Here is a 23499-nt window from a genome sequence, read left to right on the forward strand (position 1 = left end):
GGACACCTGTATCCCAGCACTCTTAAGTTTGGTCTTGTGTATGCTTGGTCTGCAGACTGCACTCATCACCAACCTTGGACCATAGTCCTCTGAGCTCACTTGGCCAGCTGCAGAAGGGTTCAGTGCAGAGGGCTCCACTGCAGCCTGACACCTGCTCAAGTTATTTAAGTCTGCATTGTCAGTTAATGTATTCTAATAGGCAAGTGGGTGACCGAGCTGGCAGACACAGGATGGTGCTGAAATGTAGCAAGAGGAGAAGCACCCAAGGAAACTTCGAGGCTTGTTTGCGCCCCTGCACTCACCCCCGCGCTACCTCCCACAGGCACCTGGAGTCATGCCGCTGTGATGTGCAGATTACATAAGGGGATGGTTGCTGGGGAGGCTTCCCCTCTGCCGGGGCGACAGGGCAGGATGCGGGCACAAAGGCTCTGTCTTCCTGGGCCTGCCTGTAGGGGAGGCTCTGTAGGAGGCCACAGTGCCAATGGGATTTTTAAGGCCGTGTGTCGAAGAGGACAGAGGACAGTGTCGGGTGACACTCTGGAAAACCACAAGACCATGTTCACACCTCCATCCGTCAGGCAAGTGCCCTTCCTGGTCCCTTCTTTCCAGCCATACCGTATGTTTAAGAGGAAACAGAAGACACAAGAGATGGCCAGGTGCCCTGGGCTAATCTGCTTCCTACAGCAGGAAGCAGGACCCACATGGCGGCTGAGGAGCCAGTTACACGTAAAGCTGAGGTGCAGCCTGGGAGGAAGCAGGGAAGCACCCACCTCTGGTATAGCAAGAGAGCTGAACTGCTCTGCTCTTTAGACCTCAGCTTGCACAGGCAAGGCAGACATGGCAGCTCCCAGCACCCTCTGACCTGTAGCCCGGGGCCCGGCAAGGTCCTTCGCTCTACATTTCCTCATTCAGAGCAAAGACACTCCACGTCCTCTTCTTTGGAGTGGTACCAGGGAACAGGCCCAGGGCCTCAGACATCCGAAGACTGCCCCTGAGCCCACCCAGCTACCATTGTTAGCTTGCTGCCTTAGTGTGATGGACTGACTACCATTCTAGTGCTGGTGCCGACATATCATTAACTAAAGTCCACAGTTCATCCAGAGTTCTCCACATTCTACCTAGTGTCCTCCTCTTCCTGCCCAGGACCCAGCAGCAGGGTGTCAGGGGACCTTCAGTCTTCCTGTCTCCTCAGGCATCCCTGGGCTGCGGTCTCTCCACCTTCAGTCATGATGGGGACATGGCAGCACACTGGACACTGGTCAGGAGTCAACTGTGCTGTCCCTGCTGGGCTGGGAAGGAAGACTGAGAAGGAAGAGCGCTCTGTTCAGGACAGTGCCAGCCTCTAAAGTGTGGTGATTCCTCCACATGGCTCTGCATGACTCCTCCCAATACTGCTCAGCACCCTAACCTCTGCTTTGGGGGCTCAAGGAGGTCAGGGAGCCTGCCCAGAACCACATAATGTCTGCTCTGCCTCTGCCTGCAAGCTGACCAGTGACTAGGACGGGTTCCTTAAACCAGGGCCTTCTTCTCACACTACACCCTGAGCCTGCCAAGGTCAGGTCTCAACCTATCCCCCCTCTACTGTGACAGGCTATGCCTTGAAGGCCAGAGGAAACCCAAGTGGCTGACAGCAGCTGAAAGAGCCTTCCTGCTGGTAGGAGTGAGACTTCTACCTGGACCTCCCAGCACATTCTTGCTGATAAGGTTTTAGCCACCAAGCTGGCCAGCCATTCAAACTGTCCTGAAACCAGAGCAGTGTGCCCGACATACAAGAATGCCCTTCTGCCCTCGGGTCTGGCCCAGACATCTGCCAAGCAGGGAGGAAGCAGCTAACATGGACGACCAGGGTGTGGAGGGAAAAACGGAAGGCTTTTCCTGAAGCCCCAGAAGCCCAGGCTCTGGAGCTTTTCTGTCTCTCCTATTAGAAGAGTTACCTATTACAAAAGCTTCAGTTGGGGGATGAAAACAGAAGAGTTCTGATTGGGAGATCCTTTCCTTAGAGAGAAGAAAAGTTGCCAGGTAGGGGTGGGGTGGGGGTGGAGAGCGCTCCCTTAACAGGCACAGGTCTCCCACCATCTCTGGAGACCTTAGGCAAATGGCAGAGGATGGAGGTGAAGGTGGGCTGACAGTCTGCTGGGGGCCACTTCCCCAAGGGCAGCTTCTGCTGAGTAGACTCCCGATCCGTGTGCCTGCCTTGCCAGGAGAACAGCTTGCTTGAAATGCAAAGGCTGTCATTCTGTAATTAAATCTGAGACCCCCCCCTTCCTCCATGACGCCGGGATGAAGCCACTTATATAACGCAACTAAAAATAAGCTTGTGGAGACATACACACTGGCGCTCCCCACCCCCAGCCCATCTCTGGGGTTGCCCACCCTGAACTGGTGACCTGCAGCACTGCCTATCGGAGTTTAGCCCTGGGCTCAGCATTACGCACGCAAACGTAAGGCTGGTGCTCAGGGGAGTGGACACATGGATGACGGCTGGGGGCTTCAGATCTCTACCCAGGGCAGATTGACAGTGCCAAGAGAGGGAAAGCCAGTGGCTTATGGTGGACAATGGTCTGTCAGTGTTAGTCTCTCAGTGAGTCTCCCAGAGCTGCTTCCCAGAGCTGCTTTCATCCACCCCAAAGCTGGGACAAGAAGAGCTTCTCACTATTCTTCCTGGGAAGATGTGCAAAGAGCCAATGACAATGGTTCCACCTTGACCATGGTTACCTCCACCCCTGATGGACAAAGCCACGTGGGTGCAAGCCCACACACAGGCCATAATTCCAAGTAGCACTACCAGGCTGCTAAACCTTTAGGAAGGTAAACAGATTCCTCAGCCACCAGTGTAATGGGGAAAGCTATAAGATGAGTCTTGTAATGGGCTTTGGATGAAGAGGAGTCAGGGAAAGAGTGGCCTACCCACTCAGCAACTTGAACTCTGACCCATGGTGCCCCTACCATTAAAGGAGCTGCTGTCTGGGACAGAAAGGCTTCGGGGAACACCACTGAAGCCTGGGCTCAGGCTAAATCGCCTGGAAGAGAGCTGAAGGGAACATGTCCTTGTCGGCTGGATGTAAAGACAGGTCCTGACTGTCTGTCTCCTGTCCATGCCAGGTGTTGGTCACAGTGCACTAAGCTGCAGGCAGGGTGCAGGCTCACTTCTACTGAAGTGTCCTGACAGCCCTCTTCCACTGTGGGCTTCGGTTGCAGTTGTCGGGCCTCCTGCCAATGGACAGGCCTGAGGCTTCTGGGAAGCCAGCTGGTTTGAGTCTGTCACCCATGTGAGTGTGCTCCTTGGACAGAAACAGGGTGACTGTGGGTTGTTGCAGAAGGGGGAGTGGCCCTGACCAGGGAACTTTTCTGGAGGAACCCCTTCTGGCTCTCCCAGAGAGACCTCCCGTTTTTGCTGCCAACCTCCCCCTCTCATTCTCCTCTGGGTCCCCGATCGATCTCGGGGGACAAGCACGGAGGGGCTGCCTCTACCCTTGTGCACCAGCTCCCTGTGGGCCTTCAGGTCAGTGAGGGATCAATGTGTGGCAGTCGGGTTGAGCAAGCCCTATACCATGCTGTTCTAGATAACAGGAATAGGGAGGGAGGGAGGGAGGGAGAGAGAGGAGCAACTGTGACCAACCAGTTGCCTGAGTCAACAAAGGCCCCTATTTGACAGCCAATTTAAGCTGGCTTTCTGTCTCTTGCAACCAAAAGAACCCAAGGAAACATACACAGGGATGTACAGGCTGAAAGCACAGGAAAACAAATCTCTGTCCCGTGCTTTCTAAATCCCGCCCTTTGCCTCTTACACTTGTAGCAAAGCCAACAGGCACCCGTCTGAGTCCTGACAGCGGCGCCATGGATCTAGTCCTCTGGGCTGTGGACGGAGTGGAGTGACCAGCTGTCCAGGAAATGGATGCTGGAGTGTTACGTTTAATTAAAAGGAAACATTCAGCTGTGGTGTTTTACAATGTAAAGCAAATAATTCCTCTGGGTTCGTCTAGTTTGTGCAAATATTTCTCCAAAGGGACTGTGCTGGAACCCCGTGTGCCAACCTGGTCCACAGCCAAACCTTACCCAGTACCTTCCTTATTAAACCACCAGCCGCCGGGCAGCTCCAAGCTGTGCTGGGCGGCTCCTCCCCGGAGCTTTCCACCCCCAGCCCCTGCCATACCGCCCCTTAGGTTCTCTCCCCGCCGCACGCGCCCCTCTGCCGGGTCCGCCCACCTCAGGGACCCGCCCCAGGGCCCACCCTGCCCGGATCCTGCCTTCCAGGGTTCGGGTCCTCCCTCCACTTCAGCACCCTCCTCCGCCTCCACCCACTCCCGCCCCGGGAGTCCTCCCTTCCGGAAGACCGTCCGGGGTGGACGCCGCCTCGCCGACTCACCTGCTATAATAGCGCGGGAGCCACCGGGCGCATCCTGCGGACCCTCGAGGGCCTGCAGCCCGCCGTACCGCGCCTCCCGAGCGCCGCCTCCACGCGCGTTAGCGCCGGCGCCCCCGCGCCGCCCACACCCCGCGCTCGCTCTTCCTGCGCCACCCCGCCCCCGCTTCCCGCCCCCAGCCTGGCTGTCGCTCCGGCCCCCTCAGGCTGCTCCAGGGCTCGGCGCGCGCCGCGCTCCCCTCCCAGCGGCCGGCCAATCGCCGCCCGCAGCCAGCCTCCGAGTCCCGCCTCTATCCCGCCCCTCGCCCCCGCCTCCGAACCCCACCAATGGGAAGAAGGGCCCGGGAGCGGGCCTGGCGGTTGCCTAGCAGCGGCTGGGTTGGGCGGGGGCGGACAGCCGGGGGCGGTGATCCGGGCGCGGCGGGGCGGGCCGGGGCGGGGTCTATGCGGGGTGGGGCTTCAGCGGCTATAAAGGCAGCGGCCGCCGGGCGCCGCGCTCTGTGGTCCCGGTCTGCGCGCCTTTTCCTGTTGCCGCGGCTGTTGCCTTCCTCGCCGCCGCCCGTGCCCCTTCTCTGGTCTGTGGTGTAGCCGGGACCCAGGACCATGTCGCTCTCACGCTCGGAGGAGATGCACCGGCTCACGGAAAATGTCTATAAGGTGAGTTTCCAGCGCGGCCCGGAGTGCGCCCCTGAGTCTTCAGGCCCGAGCTGGCCACCGGCGGGCCGGCTCCCGGACTGCGGGTGTGGTGGGCCGATCTTTGGTTGCTCACAGGTGGCCGCGCCCGCCCAGGGTCCTTACGCCCGCCGCGGCCCGCGCGGCCCCGGAGCACGAGTGGGCGCCCCCACCCCGACGGCGCCCACGGCCCCCGCGCGCGCGCGCTCCCCTCAGTACGCCTGTCTGCCCCGGCGTCCGGAGGGACCGAGCGGTGCGGGCCTGGGCTGCTCTGCCACCCGGTCTGGTCCGCTGCACCCCGGAGTGAGGGAACAGGGAGCGGGGGCGGCGTGGGGGTTGCAGACTGCAGCGGTCGGTCGCCCTGCGCTTGCTTGGCGCGGTGGCACCGCGGGGCTCTCCTAGGCGCTGTGATGCCAGCCTCTGGGCACTTTCTCGTCAACAGGCTTTCCCTTTCCACAACTCCTTTACGGGCGTTAATGGACGTGGCCCAAAGTGGGAGGTCGAGCGCGGGCAGGTTGGATGGGTGGACAGATAATCCGTCATCTTATGTAACCGCAGAGGGAGAAGACTAATTGTGTAGGAGGCTGACGCGCCCGCTTTTGCTTCTGATATGTGTTAAGAGTCGCATTCACATCATCTGTGAAATGACAGTTTCTCCTAGGAGAACTGCAGCGCCTTCTTCAAGCCCCCTCTGGAAGCCCCCTGCTGTTGTGTTATGTCTGCCTTGGGTAATGTGGACTGGACCGCTTCCCGTTTCTTCAGTGTGGGCTCTCCTAGTCCTGGCCCCACACCGCAACCTGGGGCTCCCTGATGGCACCGGGCCCACTGCAGTTCCCAGTGACATTTTTTTTTTTTTCTCAAGAGAGAAATCCCTGCCCTGACCGGTCCATGGCAGCCCTCTTACAAAGCTATGCTTTATTTCAAAACTGTGTGTGAAGGGTTAGTGAAAGGCTTGAGATTATAGTCACTGGCTTTTTTTTTTTTTTTTTTTTTTTTTTTTTTTTACATGGAGTTGCTGGTTCATGGCTGAATGAGATTGTGCCTGCTCTAGAGCAACAGTTTCTGCTTGTATGAACCAACCATGGCTGCGCCTTTCTCGGCAGTGGCCTGTGAAGCACTCTTAGCTGTGCTCACCACGATGCTGGGAGCAGATGGACGCTTCTAGGGTGGCCCCTTAGGTTTCAGCTGGAGTCCAGTGGGCAGATTGTACTTTAATTCATCATTTAATAAAGGCTTTAAAGTTGTAGTTACATGAGTGTGGAGGAATCCTGGAGGTGGGTGGGGGCTGAAGGAGCCCTTTGCCATGTTCTTGCTGCAGGCAAACAGGATTCAGAACAGCCTTTGGGTTTTTGTGTTTAGTATCAGACTCCCTCTTGTTGCTCTGTGGAAGCACATGCTGTCAGGGGAGGGAGGCTTATTAAATTATTAGTCATTAGTTCCATTACAGTTTGCTCTTCACTGTAGGGATGGGAGAGGGGTGCTGGTCATGATCTGCCCCCCTCCCCATTTTTCCTGCTCCTTCACTGAAACCATTAAACAGGAACCTCCCTGTGGAGAGTCCTGCAGGGTGTGAGGGTTAGCTTTGCCCCAGAGAATCCCACCTTAAAGCTCACACCTGGGCAGTCAGCCTTTGCCTTCACCCACATGCTACTATAATTCATCCGGATCTTGGCACTTGGGGCCATCTAGCAGTGGCTGCAGGCTAGCAGGCTGGGGACTCACGGACTCCATGTGGGTCGTTTGCTGTTTGGGGCAGTGGTTGGCACTTCCTCCCGGTGAACATGTGGCGATAAAATCTTCATCAGTTCTGAGGTGTTGGACACAGGTAGGCTGCAGATGTCTGAAGGACTTTCCTGCCATGTAGGCAGGTTAGGTACCCTCTGAGGACCTAACTACTGACTCTTTGACTCCTGTGCTCAGTTCTCATTTTGTTTTTTGTCACTAAGGAGTCCACAATGTGTGGTGGCTGTAGTACAGGCTAGGCAGTTTTGGCATGCGGGCCACGAGATGCCCAGCCCACACAGAGGCACAATCAGGAGAGCCAGAGCTACCAGTATGCAGCTCTAGGCCGGTCCAGCCAGTCTGCCAGGCTGTCTTCTCCTGGGACATGTGGTGGTTGACTACCTACTAGGGGCTGTTCCTGTGCTTGCAGACATACTGGCAGTACCTCTCGGGACGGCTGATGTGGCTCTGTTCAGTGTCACCGCCACACAGCTCTGCTGTTTGCTTTGGCCCTTGCATCACTTCAGCTGCAGTTCTGAGTGGTGTTTACCTTGGCAAAGAAAGATGCTTGTCCTTGGCCCTGCTGATTAAGAATTCAGGAATAAAATGTACAGTTTTGATTTTCCTCCTGGAAGAACGCAGTCTTTGACCTCTTTCCTGGTGGTTCAGTTCCCTTGGGAGCTGTGTCCTCGGGAATTTCATGAAAGATGAAGGGAAGAAAAACAGGACAGTTTCCTGACGTTCAGCAGGAGCTTCTCTATAGGCCTTTGGGCCCTGTAGAGAAGGGGGGCCTTAGGCAAAGAAGCGCCCCCTCCCCATGCACTGGCAGCAGAAACGAGTCTGACTGGTATCCACCCTGGGTAGCACCTGGATTGGGCATGGATTACTGGAAGTAGGGTCTACTGCCCAGGTAAAAGTGAGTGTGGTCTTCAGAATAAGTCAGGCTAAAGCCTCAGAGCCCTTTTGGGTCCCTCTGAGTGTAAAGAACTGACTTATTTAGCCTCTTGATGAGATCCTGGTGGGATGAGAAGAGGGGGTCAGGTCAGCTAACTTGTTGTTTTCGAGACAGGGTCTCACTGTGTAGCCCTGGCTGTCCTGGAACACTATCTGTAGACCAGGCTGGCCTCAAACTCACAGAGATCTGCCTGCCTCTGCCTCCCAAGTGCTGGGATTAAAGGTGTGTACCACTATGCCTGGCATTTTTTTTCAAATTTTTATTTGTGTGTGTGTGTGTGTGTGTGTGCGCGCGCGCGCGCGGGTGAGCACTAGGCTCCCGTATGGTGATTAGAGGACAACTTGTGAGAATGTTTTCTCCTACTAAGTGGGTAGGTACTAAGTGAACTCTGGCTGTCAGCTTGGTGGCAAGCACCCTTACCTGAGGAGCCATTTCGACAGCCCAAGTAGGGTTGTTGTTTGTTTTCTGAGACAGGGTTTCAGGTAGGCTAGACCTACCTCAACCTCACTATGTAGCTGAAAATGACCTTGAACTCCTGATTCTCCTGCCTCCACCTTCTGAGTGCTAGGATTGTAGGCTCGTACCTGTACGCCTGGCTGAATTTAGTGGTTTCTCAAGGAAGCCCCTGGATCCTGGGTAACCCCATGACCCCCAGGGTGGCAGTCACTTCTTCAAGAGCAGCACTATCTATTGTTCTCCTTTGGTGTGCAGCCTGGCAGAAGCTGCTCATGGTATTGCAGTTCCGGAGTCTTGGGGTAGCATGGTTGGGATTGTTCCCGGCTGCTGCCTGGTCATCCTCACACTATGGCTATTGACAGAAAGCTGGCCAGGCCATGCTGTAGCCATCTAATGAAGGTAGCAGGTACCAGAAGGTTCCAGGAGCAGTTGAGCTTAGCACTGGTGTTGTGATTGGTCATATCTGTCAGGGGGAGCCCCCCACCATTCCTCCTATATCCCTCTCACTTCTCTAGGAGGATGTTTTGGGGAACTATGGAAGTGTGGGACCAAAGCAAAGCAGTACCCTTCCCTTGTTTTAAGAAGGGAGAGCCGGGTGGTGACTGTGAAGTGTGATTTCTCAAAGGCACTAATTGGCAGTGCTTGCTGGCTGAGAGGAGAGAGACCACGGTGCTGTGTTCTTTCTGTGTGCACATGTGTATTACAGGTACTTCCGGGTCTGTCCTGTCGGTAGGGAGGCTGGGTCTGCTCTCCCTGAGTGGGCCTGTCTGGGCCTGTCTTTTGAGCACTTCCTTCATGTGTTACCTGTCCTTGTCCAACACCAGCATTTTAGGGATGGAAATTCAGATCTTGTCTCTTTTGTAGGTCAGCCAGGGCAACAAAAGGCAGCTTGTTTGTCATACTGATCCTGAGCTGACCAGCTCTGCAGCCCATGTCCCCAGGCCCTGTCCTGTAGGAAATGCCTAGTGCATTGTTGCATGCAGTTGGTGTTTGCTATTGGAGGTGACCGTGATGTTCCACTGGTATCTGGGGCTCTAGAGCACGGTCTGGAAAAGTGCTTGCCTGTGCCTGCTGTGTGGTGGGTCTTTCCTGGAGTGTAAGTCTTTTGGGGGCAGAGGTTGGCTTGTTGTACACACTGGCTGACTAGCTGGCCCTGAGGTCACAGTGAAGGCTGGTGCTGCTACTAGGAGGTGAATGGGTGCTGCTAGGAGCTGCAGTGTTCCTGTATCACAGCTTCTGAAGGGCCAGCCCCTGAGGTCCGCATGGTCCCCTTCCACATAGGGAAAGGATCTTGCAGGGGAGGCAAGCCACAGGGAGGTCAGGGGCAGTCCATCTTCTCACTGGTGACTGAATGTGAGCCCTACTCAAGACAGCTAGGTGTCACTGCAGGAACAGGGGAAGGTTTCTTTGCTTAGCCCCTCATAGTCCCCTCTGTGCTAGATGTCCTGACTAGCATTGCCTGTGGCTGTCATTGTACTGACTCCTGAACATTTGATTGCTGCTGACTAGGGCTGATTCCTGGGCTCTGTCTCAGATCCCGGTGCTCCTAGCCAGGGCCTCCCATGATGCCCTCCTGTGCCTGGCCTAGGGCTCTCCTGAGGGTTCAAGGTAGAGAAACTGCACTCCCCTGAAAGGCCTGTGCTCAGGGCAACTAGGTGACTGTCAGCTTACCCTGTTTAGCACAGCGTTACACTGCGCCATGTTGTGATCCTTGCCTGTGCCTGGAATAATTACTGATGGGCGTGGACCATTGGCACCTTCCTCCAACCCTCTGCCACCCCCTGCTCTGAGTCATCCCCAACCCAATTGTGCAAGTACAGCTGTCTGATGACTCGAGGAGCCTCAACCTGGGGTGGTAGGGAGGTCGAGGGGGCACAGCTGCATCCCTGAACTGCACACTAGGAAGCTTCAGATTGCAGGTCCAGGGGGAGGCTGGCCTGGCCAGCCCCAAGGCCCAGACTTGAAAGCTCAGGACTCATTTGGCACCGTGACCAGGGTGACTTATCTCCCTGACATATCCCCAGGGTCCAGAACAGCAGCCAGGTTCTGATGGGAACCCAACAGCAGTTGGGTCTGAGTGAGTTTTATTCCTTGGTTCTGGAGAGGTGACATTGGAACTGCCATCTGCCCACACTCAAGGACTGCTCTTCAGCCCTGGGCCTGAGGAGCATTGGCCCAGCATGAGCCGTTTTCCTGGAGGTGATGACCCAGGTGTACGGCTGGAAAAGCAGGTCGAAATGTTAGCAGCAAGAGCTTTGTCCTGCTGGGTCCTGGAGTCCCTTGAGGTTGGTCCCTTGATAAAGAGATCTGGGGTGGGAGGGGGAAGAGTGGCCAGGGTGGCACGGAGAGGAGGAAGAGATGGGACATTAGCTGATGGTTTCCAAGGAATCACCTTGAGAGCCTGGGGCAGGCCCAGGCTTTGTGTCTGTGTAGGCACCCTGCAGCTGACCTGCTGCCAGCATCAACAGGAGCCCCTTTCTGCCTGCTGTAGTGCTGATGGGACCTGACACCCAGCTTCCTGAGCTGTCCTCTGCCTTCCAGCCCTAGCTAGGGTCTTCTCTGCCTCCTCCAGAGTGGGCCACCATAAGACAGTGTCTGGTCCTTGCTTGGATTGGAGCAGAAGCTGAAGCCTTGCTGGCCCTTTCCCTGCTTAGTCTGAGCTGTGTGAATGGGCTGTGGCATGAACATTGGGATAACCACAGGGTCCGTGGATACTCCAGGGCCTGGTGAAGCCAGTCTTGATGTCTTGGCCTGAGGTGAAAGCCCGAGTCCTGTTGCCCTTGGTGGAAGAGGGTGTGAGAAGTTCTTCAGGGATTACCTTCTGGTCCAGATGCCAGAGCCCTCTGGAGGAAGGAGAAAACTTTCCTGTGGCTGGGGATTTTGATTTTATATTGTCAGCAGTGGTGTGCGTGCGTGTATATGTGTGTTTTTGAGACAAGGTCTCACTCTATAACTCTGGCTGGCCTGGAACTCTCATAGATATCTTCCTGCCTCTGCCTCCCCAGGTGTGGGCTGCCACACCGGCACTGCAGCTTCTCTTTTAGGGTTATTTAGGGGTTGAGTATAGCTCAGAGGTAGAGCATTTCCTAGCTTGTTCTAGACTCCAGTGTTCCACACAGTGCTGGGGTGGGGATGGGGGTGGGTGGACACAGTGGTTCATGCCTAAAATCCCAGCTCTTGGGAGACCCAGGAAGGAGAATTCCTTGAGATTGAGGCCAGTCTGGGCTGCACAATAAACCCCAAGTCAAGCAGGCTACAGAATGAGACTGTCTTCAAAAAAACACATGGGGTGTAAATATTAGATTTTTGTTTTTTGATGTTAGGATTTCTGCAGAACTTACTTGCATTTGAAATCAGATCTAATTCAGGGATGTCAGCATCTGAGGGGTTCCCAATACTCACCCCCAAACATTTAGGGGTATTGATAAAACACTTTCAGGGTGTCTCTGGGATTGTTTTGTAAGCTTCCAAGGTGCTATCGTTTTTTTGTTTCTGGTACTTTCTGGTTTCCAGCCAGTAGCCAGGCCCCTCACCCTCTTTGTGATCTTTTAGTGGTTTGTAGGCTGGAATGTACAGACATGGCAGGGGAAGTCACCAAAGGGGATTGTGCCAAGTGAGCCACAAATGCCCCAGCTGCTCCTGCTGATGGTGCAGAGAAATGTGGGAATTGTCACACACAGTGCCAAGTCCTCGCAGTGACAGTGGGGTGCGGTGGGATGTTGGGAGGAAGGTATCCCACCCACAGGAGCCTTGGGCTTTCTGGACCCTTGTCAGGCCAGGGTAGAGTCCGGCCCTAGCAGAGTGAATGTGTTGCTCCTTACCTGCTGGGCTTTTATACTACAGGGAATGAAAGGGAGCTGGAGGCAGAGGAAATACACCAAACCTGGGTCCCTCTGCACACCCCATCCCTCTTCATCTTTTATAGCAGCCTATAAAGCCTAATGCTACCCTAAGTGACTGTCTCAAGTAGGTGAGGCCTACTGTCCATCTTCACCCATGGTAAACCCAGCCTGCCCTAGGATTGGGAATCTTGGGCTGTGGTCAGACCAGTAGCCTGAATTCCAGCCCAGCTTCAGGAGAAGGCCAGGTACTTAGGCCTGGAGTACTGTGTCACCAGTCAGTCCCGTGGCTCTTTTGTGAGAAGCTTCCGCATTGCTGTCTGTGGACTGTCTTGGATGCCTTCTTGCTGCTCGCCTAGGCATAGCTCTGAGTCCCATATGTGTGCCTGCTTTATGAGGGGAAGTAGGACACTGAGCTGGGCTTCAGATGAGACTAGGCTTGGGCTCTAGTGTTTCAGTCAGGTTCACTTTGTCACTGGTAACCAGGGCCATTATCCCATGGGACACACAGTTTGCAGAGGACTGTTGGTGCTTCAGGCAGGGGTGTCAAGCCAATACCTGGGCACCAGGGGTCCTGCATTCCTGTCTGTTGCAATATCCGTGGGGCCAGCACATGATAACTGCCTGATCTGAGGTCGCTAGAAAGAGGCGTAGACTAGAGCATTCCAAGTCTGCCTCCAAGCTTACATATTACTAGTGTGTCTTCCACCAGTGGGCCTGGGCCTGATCCTCAGCCAGCACAGTCACAGGAGAGATGGACCAGTGAGTGGCCCTGCATGTTCTTAGAGAAGCACAATGATCAGACCTCTTCTGTAATGGGTAGTGATGGAAAGACTGACTGTCCAGCCCTGCCATGCTGGATGTGGGAGTGACCCAGCGCTGGTCAACTCAGTGTTGAAATATAATGCTACAAATTGAGGACTTGGGCAAGATGTTTATCCTCAGACAACCCTAGGAGGTGAGGGTAGGGCAAGTGGTTTCTCCTGAGACCTCTCCCTGCCCAGCAGACAATGTGGCCCCCCTGTGTCATGGTCTCTTTCTATAAAGACACCAGCCAGATTAGCCTAGAGCCCCCCCCCCCCCATGACCTCGTTCCACCTTAGTGGCCTCTTTAAGGACTATTCCAATCAGACAGTGGGGCCTAGAGGGCAGGCCCAGCACATGCAGCCATGGCAGCATCTGCCCTGCAGTTGGAGGGAGTGCCATCTTGGGGGCTGTCTGTCTCTTTACCATGGTGTCTTTCTAGGCTAATTGTATTTCTTTTCTTTTCTTTTTCTTTCTCTTTTTTTTTGGTTTTTTCAAGACAGGGTTTCTCTGTGGCTTTGGAGGCTGTCCTGGAACTAGCTCTTGTAGACCAGGCTGGTCTCGAACTCACAGAGATCCACCTGCCTCTGCCTCCCGAGTGCTGGGATTAAAGGCGTGCGCCACCAATGCCCGGCAATTGTATTTCTTGTTCCTTCCAATTTCAGCAAATTGCAGCCCTCAGCTTATGTCAGTGGATCCCCAGGGTGTCATGTTATGATGTCATTATACAGCACCCAGTCAAGAATTTCGACCCAGGAACCGGACATAGTGGTGTATGCAGGCAGAGGCAGGAGGATCTATGTGAGTTCAGGACCAGCTTGGTCTATGTAGCAAGTTCAAGGACAACCAGGGCTACGTTGAGAGACCCTGTCTCAAAAAACAAAACAAAAAAGGAGTTTGGCTCCAGCTTAATAGTTTGAATGTGTCTCTCCGGAACTGACCACCCATCTTTCCAAGGATATGATCTGTGACCCAAACCAGAGTAACCAACTTTGGGGGCCATCTGTTGGGAAGTCGTGCCTTTGTGGAGGTTGACATGGGCAGCATATTCCTGTTGCAGACAGGAAAGACACGGCTAAGCTGTTTGGTCTCGTGTCCAGGCTGCTGGAATGATGGGTGTTGACCAGTTCGTGTAGGGATGGTTGTCACACGGAGCAGATTCTGGATTTCCTGGGGATTGTTGCCCAAGTCCCTCTAACACATTCTGACCAAGGATTTCTTTTCACAGGGTCTAGTTTAGGTGCAAGCCCTGGTGTGGCTTTTGCCTTTGGGGGCCTTACCCCTGGGAACCTTATGCAGGAGAAGTCAGTCTTAAGAGAAGCGTTCACAGTCTCTGGAAATAAGCTGGGTAGAGGGGTTCAGATGACAGAAGTCTCTCTCTAAAAGGAGAGCAATTTGGGACAGCTGTGCACACCTGGGAAGAGCTTGGATGTAAGGCCAGGTGAGCAGGCTCAGGCTTGGTTTTGTGCCCATCGTCAGCCAAGTATTTGCTGCAGTCTCAGGTGGCTGTCCCGGTGCTTCCGGTGCTGGCTGGGTGAGGCGCAGTCGAGGTGATAGGAAGAAGGTCGTTCCTTCTGCCTTCCTGATGGGAGGCCGCCGTGCCTGTCACATCCAGGCACCCTGCCAAAGACACAAAGTCTCTTTCTTAATTTTGGCAGCTTTTCCAGGGGAGCTACCAGAACTGAGAAACTAGAACCTCCATGTTACAGGGGTGGGGGTTCTGCTCAAACTCTGGATGGAGCTCATTGTGTGGCGTCTGGGTCCCCTTCCAGCTCCTAGAAGGTACTTGGGTCTGTCCATCTCTTCTGATGCTTGTTCACCTCCCTAGGGAGCTGAAGCTGGCCTTGTGGGTCTGGTAGAACCTTACTACTGCTCCCTGGGGAGCAAGGAATCCAGCCCCCTGTTCTGGAACAGCCCAGGCTTCTCTTCCCTCTTCACAGAAAGACACAGGTTTCCTTTACTCCATGAGCTTCAGAGTAATTCCACAGACTGCTGAGAGACCCTGGCTGAGGCCTGAGTGTCAGCAGTGTTCTCATCCATTCTTTCTCATCCCCTCACTCGCTCTCTCTGGGTATCTCTGTTTCTTTTTCTCCCATCCAGAATGGAGAGTGCTTTGGCCACAGCCAAGTTCCTTCTGCCTTGTGTAGAAGTGAGGGTTATAGGCAGGTGACTTTTGCTTGGGCTACCCTGTTCCTGTGTCCAAGACTCCTGTCCTCCTTTATGCTCCCTTCCTCACCCTAATGCCTGTTTCCTTCTAGAAACCCATGCCTCTTTTTATCTAAAATAATGTATAAACATCCTACCTTCTTTGACTCCAACCAAACAAAGCACAGCTTAGGTCAACCTCCTCCGGAATGTCCTCTGTGCTCACTGAATACCTGGAGTTGATTTTATTCCCTAGGCAGATCTTGCTGGGTCAACCTGTACTGGAGCTGCAGGGCATTGTGGGGCCTCCTTCTCACCTGAGTAGTGCCTTGGGCCACAGAGCAAATGGCTGCCTGCTTTTCTAGCGAGTCCTGGTGGAAGAGGTACAGCCACATAATTGGGCCTGAGCTGGCTATAGAGGCACACGCTTTTAATCTAGCACTAAAGAGGAAGAGGCAGGGTGATCTCTGTGAGTTCCAGGCCAACCTAGATTATATAGAAAGTTCCAGGCCACCAGGTAGGGCTGCATAGTGAAAACTTGTCTTTAAAGAGGGCAAGGGTGAGGTTGGAACAGCTGCAGGACACCCTGCTTGTGAAAGTCCTACAGAAAGGCTTGGCTTGAGTTCTGGTAATCTTTCGGTGGGCTTTCCAAAGCCCCAAGCCCTTCTGGGACATGTTCTGTAGTACAGTCTCCCATGAGTTTGCAGGTACTCCAGAGCCTTACGTGGTGTGTGGAGGGTGTCTCTACTGAATGAACAGTTGAATAAGTAAAAGAATGGTGGTTCTAAATATAGTTCCTGGTCCAGGAAAGCTACCCAAGGAGCCACCCACAGTCACAGCACATTTGGGGGCCGGCAGGTCACTGGTATGGGTTTTGAAGAGACTGTGATGCTTCTTCATTGAGTAGGATTCTGTCTTGGCAGGAGAGCTGCCCTGAGTTGCCTATCAGCACCACCCAGACCTCTACATGGACGCCTGGATTCAGGCTTCACAAGGTCAAAACTTGCAGCTCTGTGTTTCTCTTGTGCTCCTTGGTGTTGATAAGGAATATGATCACTTCCGCAGTGAACAAGCCCTTTCCCTTGAGTGCTTACATTTTAGCACCTTCCTGGCATGGTCCCAGGCAGGAGCTTGTTCTCTCATGGGGGAGCCAGTCTATAGCAGGAGGGCAGGGAGTGTACTCACCCACAGGGACTGGATGAGGTAGAGCAGGTATGGTTTCTGCATGAACCCTAGAATAATGAGATGGACTTGAGCTCCGAGAGCTCCTGACACACACAAATGTATGTGTGCACCTGTATACCCCCCCCTTCCCTTTGTGAGCCACTGGGCTTCTTATAAGGTAGCTGGAAGTCAAGTGACCCAAAGAAAGGTTGTGACATTGGCCAGGAGCCTGGAAATAAGCTTCCTTCAGAGCAGGTCCACTTTTCCAGTTAGGGCGGGTGTTGCTATGCAGACCTGGAATGAAACTGGCCTTCCATGGCCAGCCGAGGCCTCCCTCAGAGTGTCAGCTAATGGCATTCATGTCCCTGGCTGACTGCTCTTGAGCAGGTGGAGGCTGTGGCCGTGCCTAGGTATCCTAGCCAGCCCTTCACTGCCCACATTGCCCAATGAACTCCTGTTGCATTCCTCCTGCATGAGCTCAACTGCACTGAGGAAGTGAAACTTTACAGCTTCCCTGTGTCACAGGAGACATGGCAGGTACCTCAGCAGTCTGCCTTCCTTGGCTTTGGGTGGTTTCTGGCACACTCTCCTGTCATTCGGATGTCAGTGGAGCTCAGAGGGCTCATCTGGACTAAGCCTTCTCTTCCAGGATTCTCGAGGTGTTCTTAGATCCAGGCTCTTGGGTCTACTCCTGGACTCAGCGTCTCCAGCATTTTGCTCATGCAATGTCCCTGTCTGGTTCCTAGGTGCTCTTTGGATTACACCCTACCCAATAGGCGTCCAGTTCCTCCTCAATGTCCTGGCCCCGTGTCTGCCTCTCGTCTCCCCAGTCAGGTCCCAGCTGCCTCAGTCACTGCCTGGTGCACATAACACAGGAATCCAGCCCTGGCGGGAGCCTCCTTCCTGCCTTCATAGTCAGAGGTTGAGCAGCAGGGAGGCTCCTCTCTACTTCCTCTTTGACCCTTGACTAAAATCTGTACAGCCAGAGCCTTCCTAGTGTATCCAGCTTGACTCGGCTCAGCTCCTCCAGCTTCCTGTCTTGTCTACACTCACTTCCTTTCCTGTTAGCCCCTATAGCACAGCTTGGTTTGGCCTGGGGTATTTACACTGCTTTGGCCTGCCGGCCTGCCTCCTCTTTTAGTTGTAGCAATCTGTCCTCCCTGCCTTTCACTAGGCTCTGCCTTCCTGTTTCCAGCTCTGCTGGAGCCCTTCTGCCTTGGCTCCCTAGTTGCTGCTTGTGGGCTAGGACTTAGGTTAGTTGATTGCTGAATGCTCACTGTGCATGTGGACTCTGGGCAAGCATGAATCGGTGGCTGGGAAGGTGGCGCCACCAGCCCTGTAGATTTGGGTGAGAAGTGTTGCTGTCTGAGGGTCCTGTGGGCTAGGAGCCCTCCTGGAGGGAGGGGTCAACAAGCTAGGTCCATGTGCGACAGGGTGGGTGGTAGCAGCTTAGAACTGGAGTTCTTGTTTCCCCAAGAATGAGGGAGGGTCTTGATGCCTCTTGCTGGGGGTATTCTGCTACACCTCAGGACAGGCCAATACAGAAATGTGTATAGTACTGGGTTTTCTGGAGCCAGACCCTGTAGTGATCACTGGCCCTGGTGTCCTTAAATGTCCTTCTCATTTGTCATGCTGCTCCTTCACTTGGGCCACAGGTTGGACTGAGTTGGTCTAAGTCCAGGCGGCTTCCCTTCCTGTCACCCTCCTGTCAGGCTCCTGGCACAACACCCTCCCCATTGGCTTAGGATGTGGTTCGGTCAGGTTTTTCTTTCAAAGTTCCTCCTGGGGTCTTCCCTGGCTGGTGTAGGCTGTTGACAGTTTGTGGGCATTCTGCTGGTAGGATTCTCATTTGGCTGCTGTTTGTGTGTGCCTGTTTTTATGCCATGTAATTAAAACATTTATTTGGCCTTCACAGTGAAAATCTAATTTCTTGAGTCTAAGAACTGCCGATATTGGCACGGGGACTGCCGTCCGTCGGGCAAACAGATCCGGAGCCTGTTGGATTATTCATAGTATGGTATTTGTAAATCAGGCTGTGCACCGCTCTAATCAGAGCTGATGTTGGTAATTGGTGTGTTGAGTTAGGGTGGTGGCGTGGGGGGCGTCGCTGAGCATTTGTGTGTGGCCGACGGGTGGCCTCCCACGGCTGACTCAGCCCCGCCAGCTGAGTACTGGCGCCTCAGAAGCCATGCCTGTGAGTGCTGCCTGTGCCATGTGGCCCTGCAAAGACCCCTTGTTGCTCTGCAGACAGCTCTCTACAGCAGGTCCCTGCCCACCCCGGCCTGTGGTGTTCACAATGGGCAGAGCTGGGGCTTGGACTTGGGGAGATGGGCTGTGTTTCTGGGTCCCTTCCCGGCTGTGGGTGGATGGTGGTGAGGTGACATTGCTTTCTTCCTTCCTTCCTTTCCAGACCATCATGGAGCAGTTCAACCCCAGCCTCCGCAACTTCATCGCCATGGGGAAGAACTACGAGAAAGCCCTGGCAGGTACAGCTGGCCTCTGCCCCCTGGCCCACAGATGGACTTCCTCTCAGTCTCTTACTGCCTGGGTAGAAGCCACTAGCTAGGCTTTTTGTTCCAGAGACATCTGATTGAGATGAGTAGAGGGTGTGTGCACCCATGCACTCTGAAGGTGACCCTGTGTCCACTATGACCACAGACCCTTGCCATACAGGCTGGTCTCCATGCAGGCTGCTTTTGTTCCACAGCTGTGGTAACAAGCAGGCTACTTAGAGACAAGGGTGTGGATGTCTGCTCTTTAGAGTTTTCTGCAAAGTTCAGTATTGGGGCTGGTGCTGCTGTGACCCTGGGCCTTGGGCTCGTATCCTCACTCTGGCAAGTAGGCATGCTGCAGCTCCTTTGGGTACTGGGACAGCTGTGATAGACCCTTGGCTCACAGATCCTCTAGACACCTTCCACCAACCCCAGCTCTTGGAGGGAAAGGACTTTGAAACCCACCAGTGGTCCTAGTGTGCGTCAAGAGAGCCACTCACCCTGGGCCCTGACCCTGGGGTCACTATACCTGTGACCTCACCTGTGAAGGCAGGGCAGCAACAGCAGCCACCATCTTTGTAAGTCAAGCACGAGGCCATTGTTACCCAAAATGCGTACCGTGTCCTTCACCAAGCTGTGGCCCCACATGTGGGATGAGCCCCTTGTTCAATTACGGGTTTTGAGTTCAAGGTGGCAGAGAGAGCGCTAAACTTAGCAGGGTCTTGTCGTGCTCCCTGTAGCCTGTGGACATTTGAGAACAGAGCGCCTGGCTGGTTTCTGGTGGCATGGACCCGATCCTGGTCACACTGTCCACAGGGAACTGTCGAGCCATCTTTGTCCCCTCCTACTTGCTCCACCTGGTGTGGAAACAGGGCTTCCCCACTTTAGTTGAACAGTCCTGCCAAGTGGCCTCCCGTGCCCGAGTCCTCCCAGGTACCCTCATCTATTCTATTGATAGTTGTTCTAAGTAGGGCTGACCCTGCAGTAGGACCCTGGCAACAGTCTCCTGCATATTCCCAGAAGTCACCGAGGCCACACCAACTCGGTGTGGGCGGAGGATACCCAATGGTTCTGGTCTGGTGGAACTCGCAGCACTGGCCCAAGGCCCTGAGGGTTGGGCCTCCTGCCCATGTGAGACTGGTCTCACACTCTCTGCTAACCATACTCTCAAATACCCACCGCCATACCCAGCCCTTGCTCCCTACTCTGATGCCTGATGTCCTCAGCTTCTTTTGTGTGGGAAGAGGTGTTGACTTTCTATGTCAGGTTGTAACCCCCCGGAAGAAGCCTCTGGAAGTAGAAGTGCAGTGTGGGGACCAACAATGAGGCTTCTGTCCTGTGTCTTGAGTGGCTCTGTTATCTCCAGGCACAGCACGTGATGCTCCAATTCTCCCAGTAGAAGAACTTTCTAGGGCCCTGAATGTAACCGGCTGCTTCTGCCCTGCTCTGGTTTTTCAGGTGGACTGTGTCTGGTAAAATTGGAAAGCTTTTGTGGCTCTGTGCCATGAAGAGTAGGGATGAAGCTGACACATTCCACACCAGTGATGTCCCCTTCCAAAGCCATTCTGTGTGGTGCTTGGTGACCTAGCCATTAGGAGTCTCTCTGCCCGGGTGGGGCTCTTCTCTGCTGGTAGCTTTCTGTGTCCAGGTGCCCTGCATTTGAGGTATAGTCTCACCTTCTCTGTGATATAGTGGAGGCTGGTAGCAGACCCCTCCTCCTCTTTGGTGTTGCTCTCCAGCTCCTTGATGCTCGGGCACGGATTTCCTTCCAGACCCTTCCGGCTCCCTGTTGTGTTCCTCATGTAGTTTTCAGGGCTGTGTGTGGACAGGCTGGATGGTTATTTCCCCTTCCTGTTTTCTCTGATTGTCCAGGCTGGGCTCAGTCTCACAGGCTACCCAAACCGCCTCAGCCTCCAAGTGCCCAACTTCTACTCTTTTGTTTGTCCTTCCATTTGTTTTAAGAGGTCCACCCTCCCAGGCAACAGAAACTCCTTAGTCCCCCAGGGACATGGCCTTGTACCACAGAACAAATTGTGTGCACTTTAAAGTTTGATAGACTGCCCAGTTACAACCCTCTAACAGAGCTCTGAAGGAAAGGAATTGGAAACTGTAGTGGTGCCACTGGTGGCCACTTCCTGTGGCCCTGCTCTCCAGACTTAGACACCTCTTCTGTCCTCCCTGCTTTGAACAGCGAAGGCTAGGTGGGTGGGGACTTCCTCAGGTGAAGGAGCGTGCCAGGCACTCTGAGGAAGTCTAGACCTTTTGGCTGGGGATGCTTGTTCGTTCTGTCAGCAGCAGCCACTGGGCTGGGGTGTAGGAAAAGGCAGGTGTTGAGCTTTCCACACCCAGGTCACCAGGGCCTCTGACACCCAGAAGACCCTCTGGCCACGAAATGCAGATGTGACGCCTTTAGCCTGCTTTGGGCACTGGCACCTGCTCCTGGTTAAGGCCTGTTCTGAGACGTAGGACAGTGACTCTCTTTCGAATTGGAATCTTTGGATAAATCAGTGGCCTCCTGCCTTCCAGAACTGCCTCCATCTTGCTCAGGGTCTGCAGGCGCTTTGTCTGGTGTAGCACTTAAAGCTGCACTCCCTCCCCCACGTCAAACAGCACATGACAGGGCGCCATGCTCTGCAGTTTTACTTGAATAGCTCTGGACCTGCACAGTACACTGTGTTCTCACAAATAAAAGGAACCCTCGTGATGGGAGTGGAATAAGAGTATCAACAAGAAACAGTGGCGTCCACAGAAACGAAGCTAGAGCACTCCTCGAGCTTGTCCAGGCTTAGGTAGCGGGTGGGTGCCACTGCCACCCGTTGCTGGCAGCAGACCTTTTCTGGGTTCAGTGCAGGAATTAACCACTCTTTCCTCTCCCCTCAGGTGTCACCTTCGCTGCCAAAGGCTATTTCGATGCTCTGGTAAAGATGGGGGAGCTGGCCAGCGAGAGCCAGGGCTCTAAGGAACTTGGTAAGACCCTTGACTGGGACGAGGCCCCCAGAATCATTGGATATACCCAGGCAGGTCTGGAGAGCCGAGTGCCAGACTGAAAACTGGGTTTTATCTGTTAAATAAAAAAAGTAGTTTTGAAATGGCACAACAGGTGAGGAGCACTCACCGTTGACAGTGGCATGTACCATGCAGCCTTGGGTACTGCTTGGAGCTCACCGAGGTGGGCTGTCTTCCCTGAAGAGCATGGCTGGGCACAAATAGACACAGGCAAAGCCACATTTAAAGGCATTGGGGCCAGCACTTAAGTGGCAGATATAGGGACCTATGTGGAAAGTTGGACTGAAGTGCTTACTGACATACTGAGTTGTTTCTGGCATGAAGGCACGTGAAAAGGGTGGAACCCCTGGAAGGTGTACCCCTACTTCTACAAACCTCATATTCCAGGAGAATTATGAAGCGCTAGAAGGTGGAATTCCCAGGAGGTCTTTGTTACTATGCCTGCCTGTGTTTTCATGTGCAAGGGGTGAGGTGACGTTGCAAGCTGGAATGAGGGGGAGGTGCTCATGTGTCTCCCTTCCCCCTCCCCATGGGGATGCTGGGCAGTGAGACTGGCTGCAGTTTGGGGGGTTTGGGGCCGGTAACTCTCCTGGGCTGACAAGAGGCCTGGCAGCTGGGGACCTGGACTTCTTTACGCGTATGTTAATTCCAGCTCAAAGACTTGTCTCCTTCATGCCGTAGTTTGCAGGCAGAGACCCTGTGTACACAGTTCTGCCTGTTCTCACCCCGCTTGTCCTTTTGCACCTTTCCCAACCTCCTGCACAGAAGCCAGGCTTTGCACTTAGCCATGCCACTGCCTTGTTTAAGAGCACTGCAGGTCCTCAGACCTCCAGAGTTCGTGAGAGATTGTTGTGTTGACCAGCACAACCATGGGACCTGCCTGGGAGGCAAACACTAGGCTGTGCATGGATGTGTCCCATCACAGTGGCCAGCTGATGGCGCCTCTTGCAGATGCAGTGCTAACTAGGAGCCTCTGGAGGGCTGAGAAGTGAGAGCTAAGGGTACTGAAGTGGGGATGCCAGGTGCCACACTGGTTAGGACTGTAGGCTCAGCTGGCGAGGTGGTGGAGGCCTTGACTGCAGGACCTCATTGTTAGTGAGTGGCCATGTGGAGGTACCACAGTGGAGCTCCTGAACCAAGGTCCAGGCTTGTTTATCTGAGACGTTACCCTTCTTCGCAGGGTAGCTTTCTTACCTCCTCAGAGGACACCGTAGGGAGTTATGTGAGCCCTACATGTCTATAGTAGAGCCCCATAGTCAAGAAGCTGTGACACATGCCACCACAGAAGAACCTCAAAAGCACACTCCACCAAGAGGACAGGCATGTGCTCACACACTGTAAAGTTCATTACAGGCAAATCCAAAGCGGACCACAGGTGGGTGGCTGCCCAGTGCTGCTGCTGCTGCTGCTGCTGCTGCTGCTCCAGTGAGGCCCTGCAGTCAAGGCCTTCACCACCTCATTGACCTCACCAGCCAGCTGAGCCTACACGCCTGACCACAGAGTGGCCCCTGGCATCCACGCTGCAGATAATATCCCATTGTGTGGTGGACCCATTCTGTTCCTGAGAAGCACATTTTTGAGACAGGGTCTCACTCTGGTCCTGGATGGCTGGAACCTCAGTCCTCCTGTCTCCTCCTCCCAAGTGTTGAGATTGCAGGCAGGTGTCACCACACCTGGCCTTGCTCGTCTGCCAGTGGAGTGGCTTCCGCCTGACTGTTGTGAATAGCACTGAACTGAGCACGAGTGTGAAGCATTGGTATGGGCTTGTATTTCATTTCTCTTGGGCAGATACCAGGGAGTGGAATTGCTCAAGCAAATGGTTGGAATTTGTATTAGAGCAGCCCTGCTTTGCTTTAAAAATAAGTCAGCCCTGTTGCCCAC

General features: G+C 54.3%; 1 protein-coding gene across 7 annotated transcripts in view; it reads left to right on the forward strand.

Annotated features, from left to right (window-relative positions):
• The first annotated feature begins 4848 nt into the window (after window positions 1-4848).
• The window catches only part of Baiap2 (BAR/IMD domain containing adaptor protein 2), a 68008-nt gene continuing 49357 nt past the window's right edge, over window positions 4849-23499 (forward strand). For 4 of the 7 annotated variants that reach the window (XM_027425459.2, XM_027425460.2, XM_027425457.2 and 1 more), the window contains exons 1-3: window positions 4850-5020; window positions 18531-18606; window positions 21493-21579. In XM_027425459.2, the coding sequence (XP_027281260.1) occupies window positions 4967-5020; window positions 18531-18606; window positions 21493-21579 (217 nt within the window). In that variant the 5' untranslated portion in view covers window positions 4850-4966. Of the gene's footprint in view, window positions 5021-18530; window positions 18607-21492; window positions 21580-23499 lie in introns of all 7 variants that reach the window. The other 3 variants (XM_027425461.2, XM_027425462.2, XM_027425463.2) reach the window with 2 other exon arrangements.

Source organism: Cricetulus griseus, chromosome 7 (assembly GCF_003668045.3).
Source record: "Cricetulus griseus strain 17A/GY chromosome 7, alternate assembly CriGri-PICRH-1.0, whole genome shotgun sequence".
In the NCBI taxonomy this organism is placed as follows: Eukaryota; Metazoa; Chordata; class Mammalia; order Rodentia; family Cricetidae; genus Cricetulus; species Cricetulus griseus.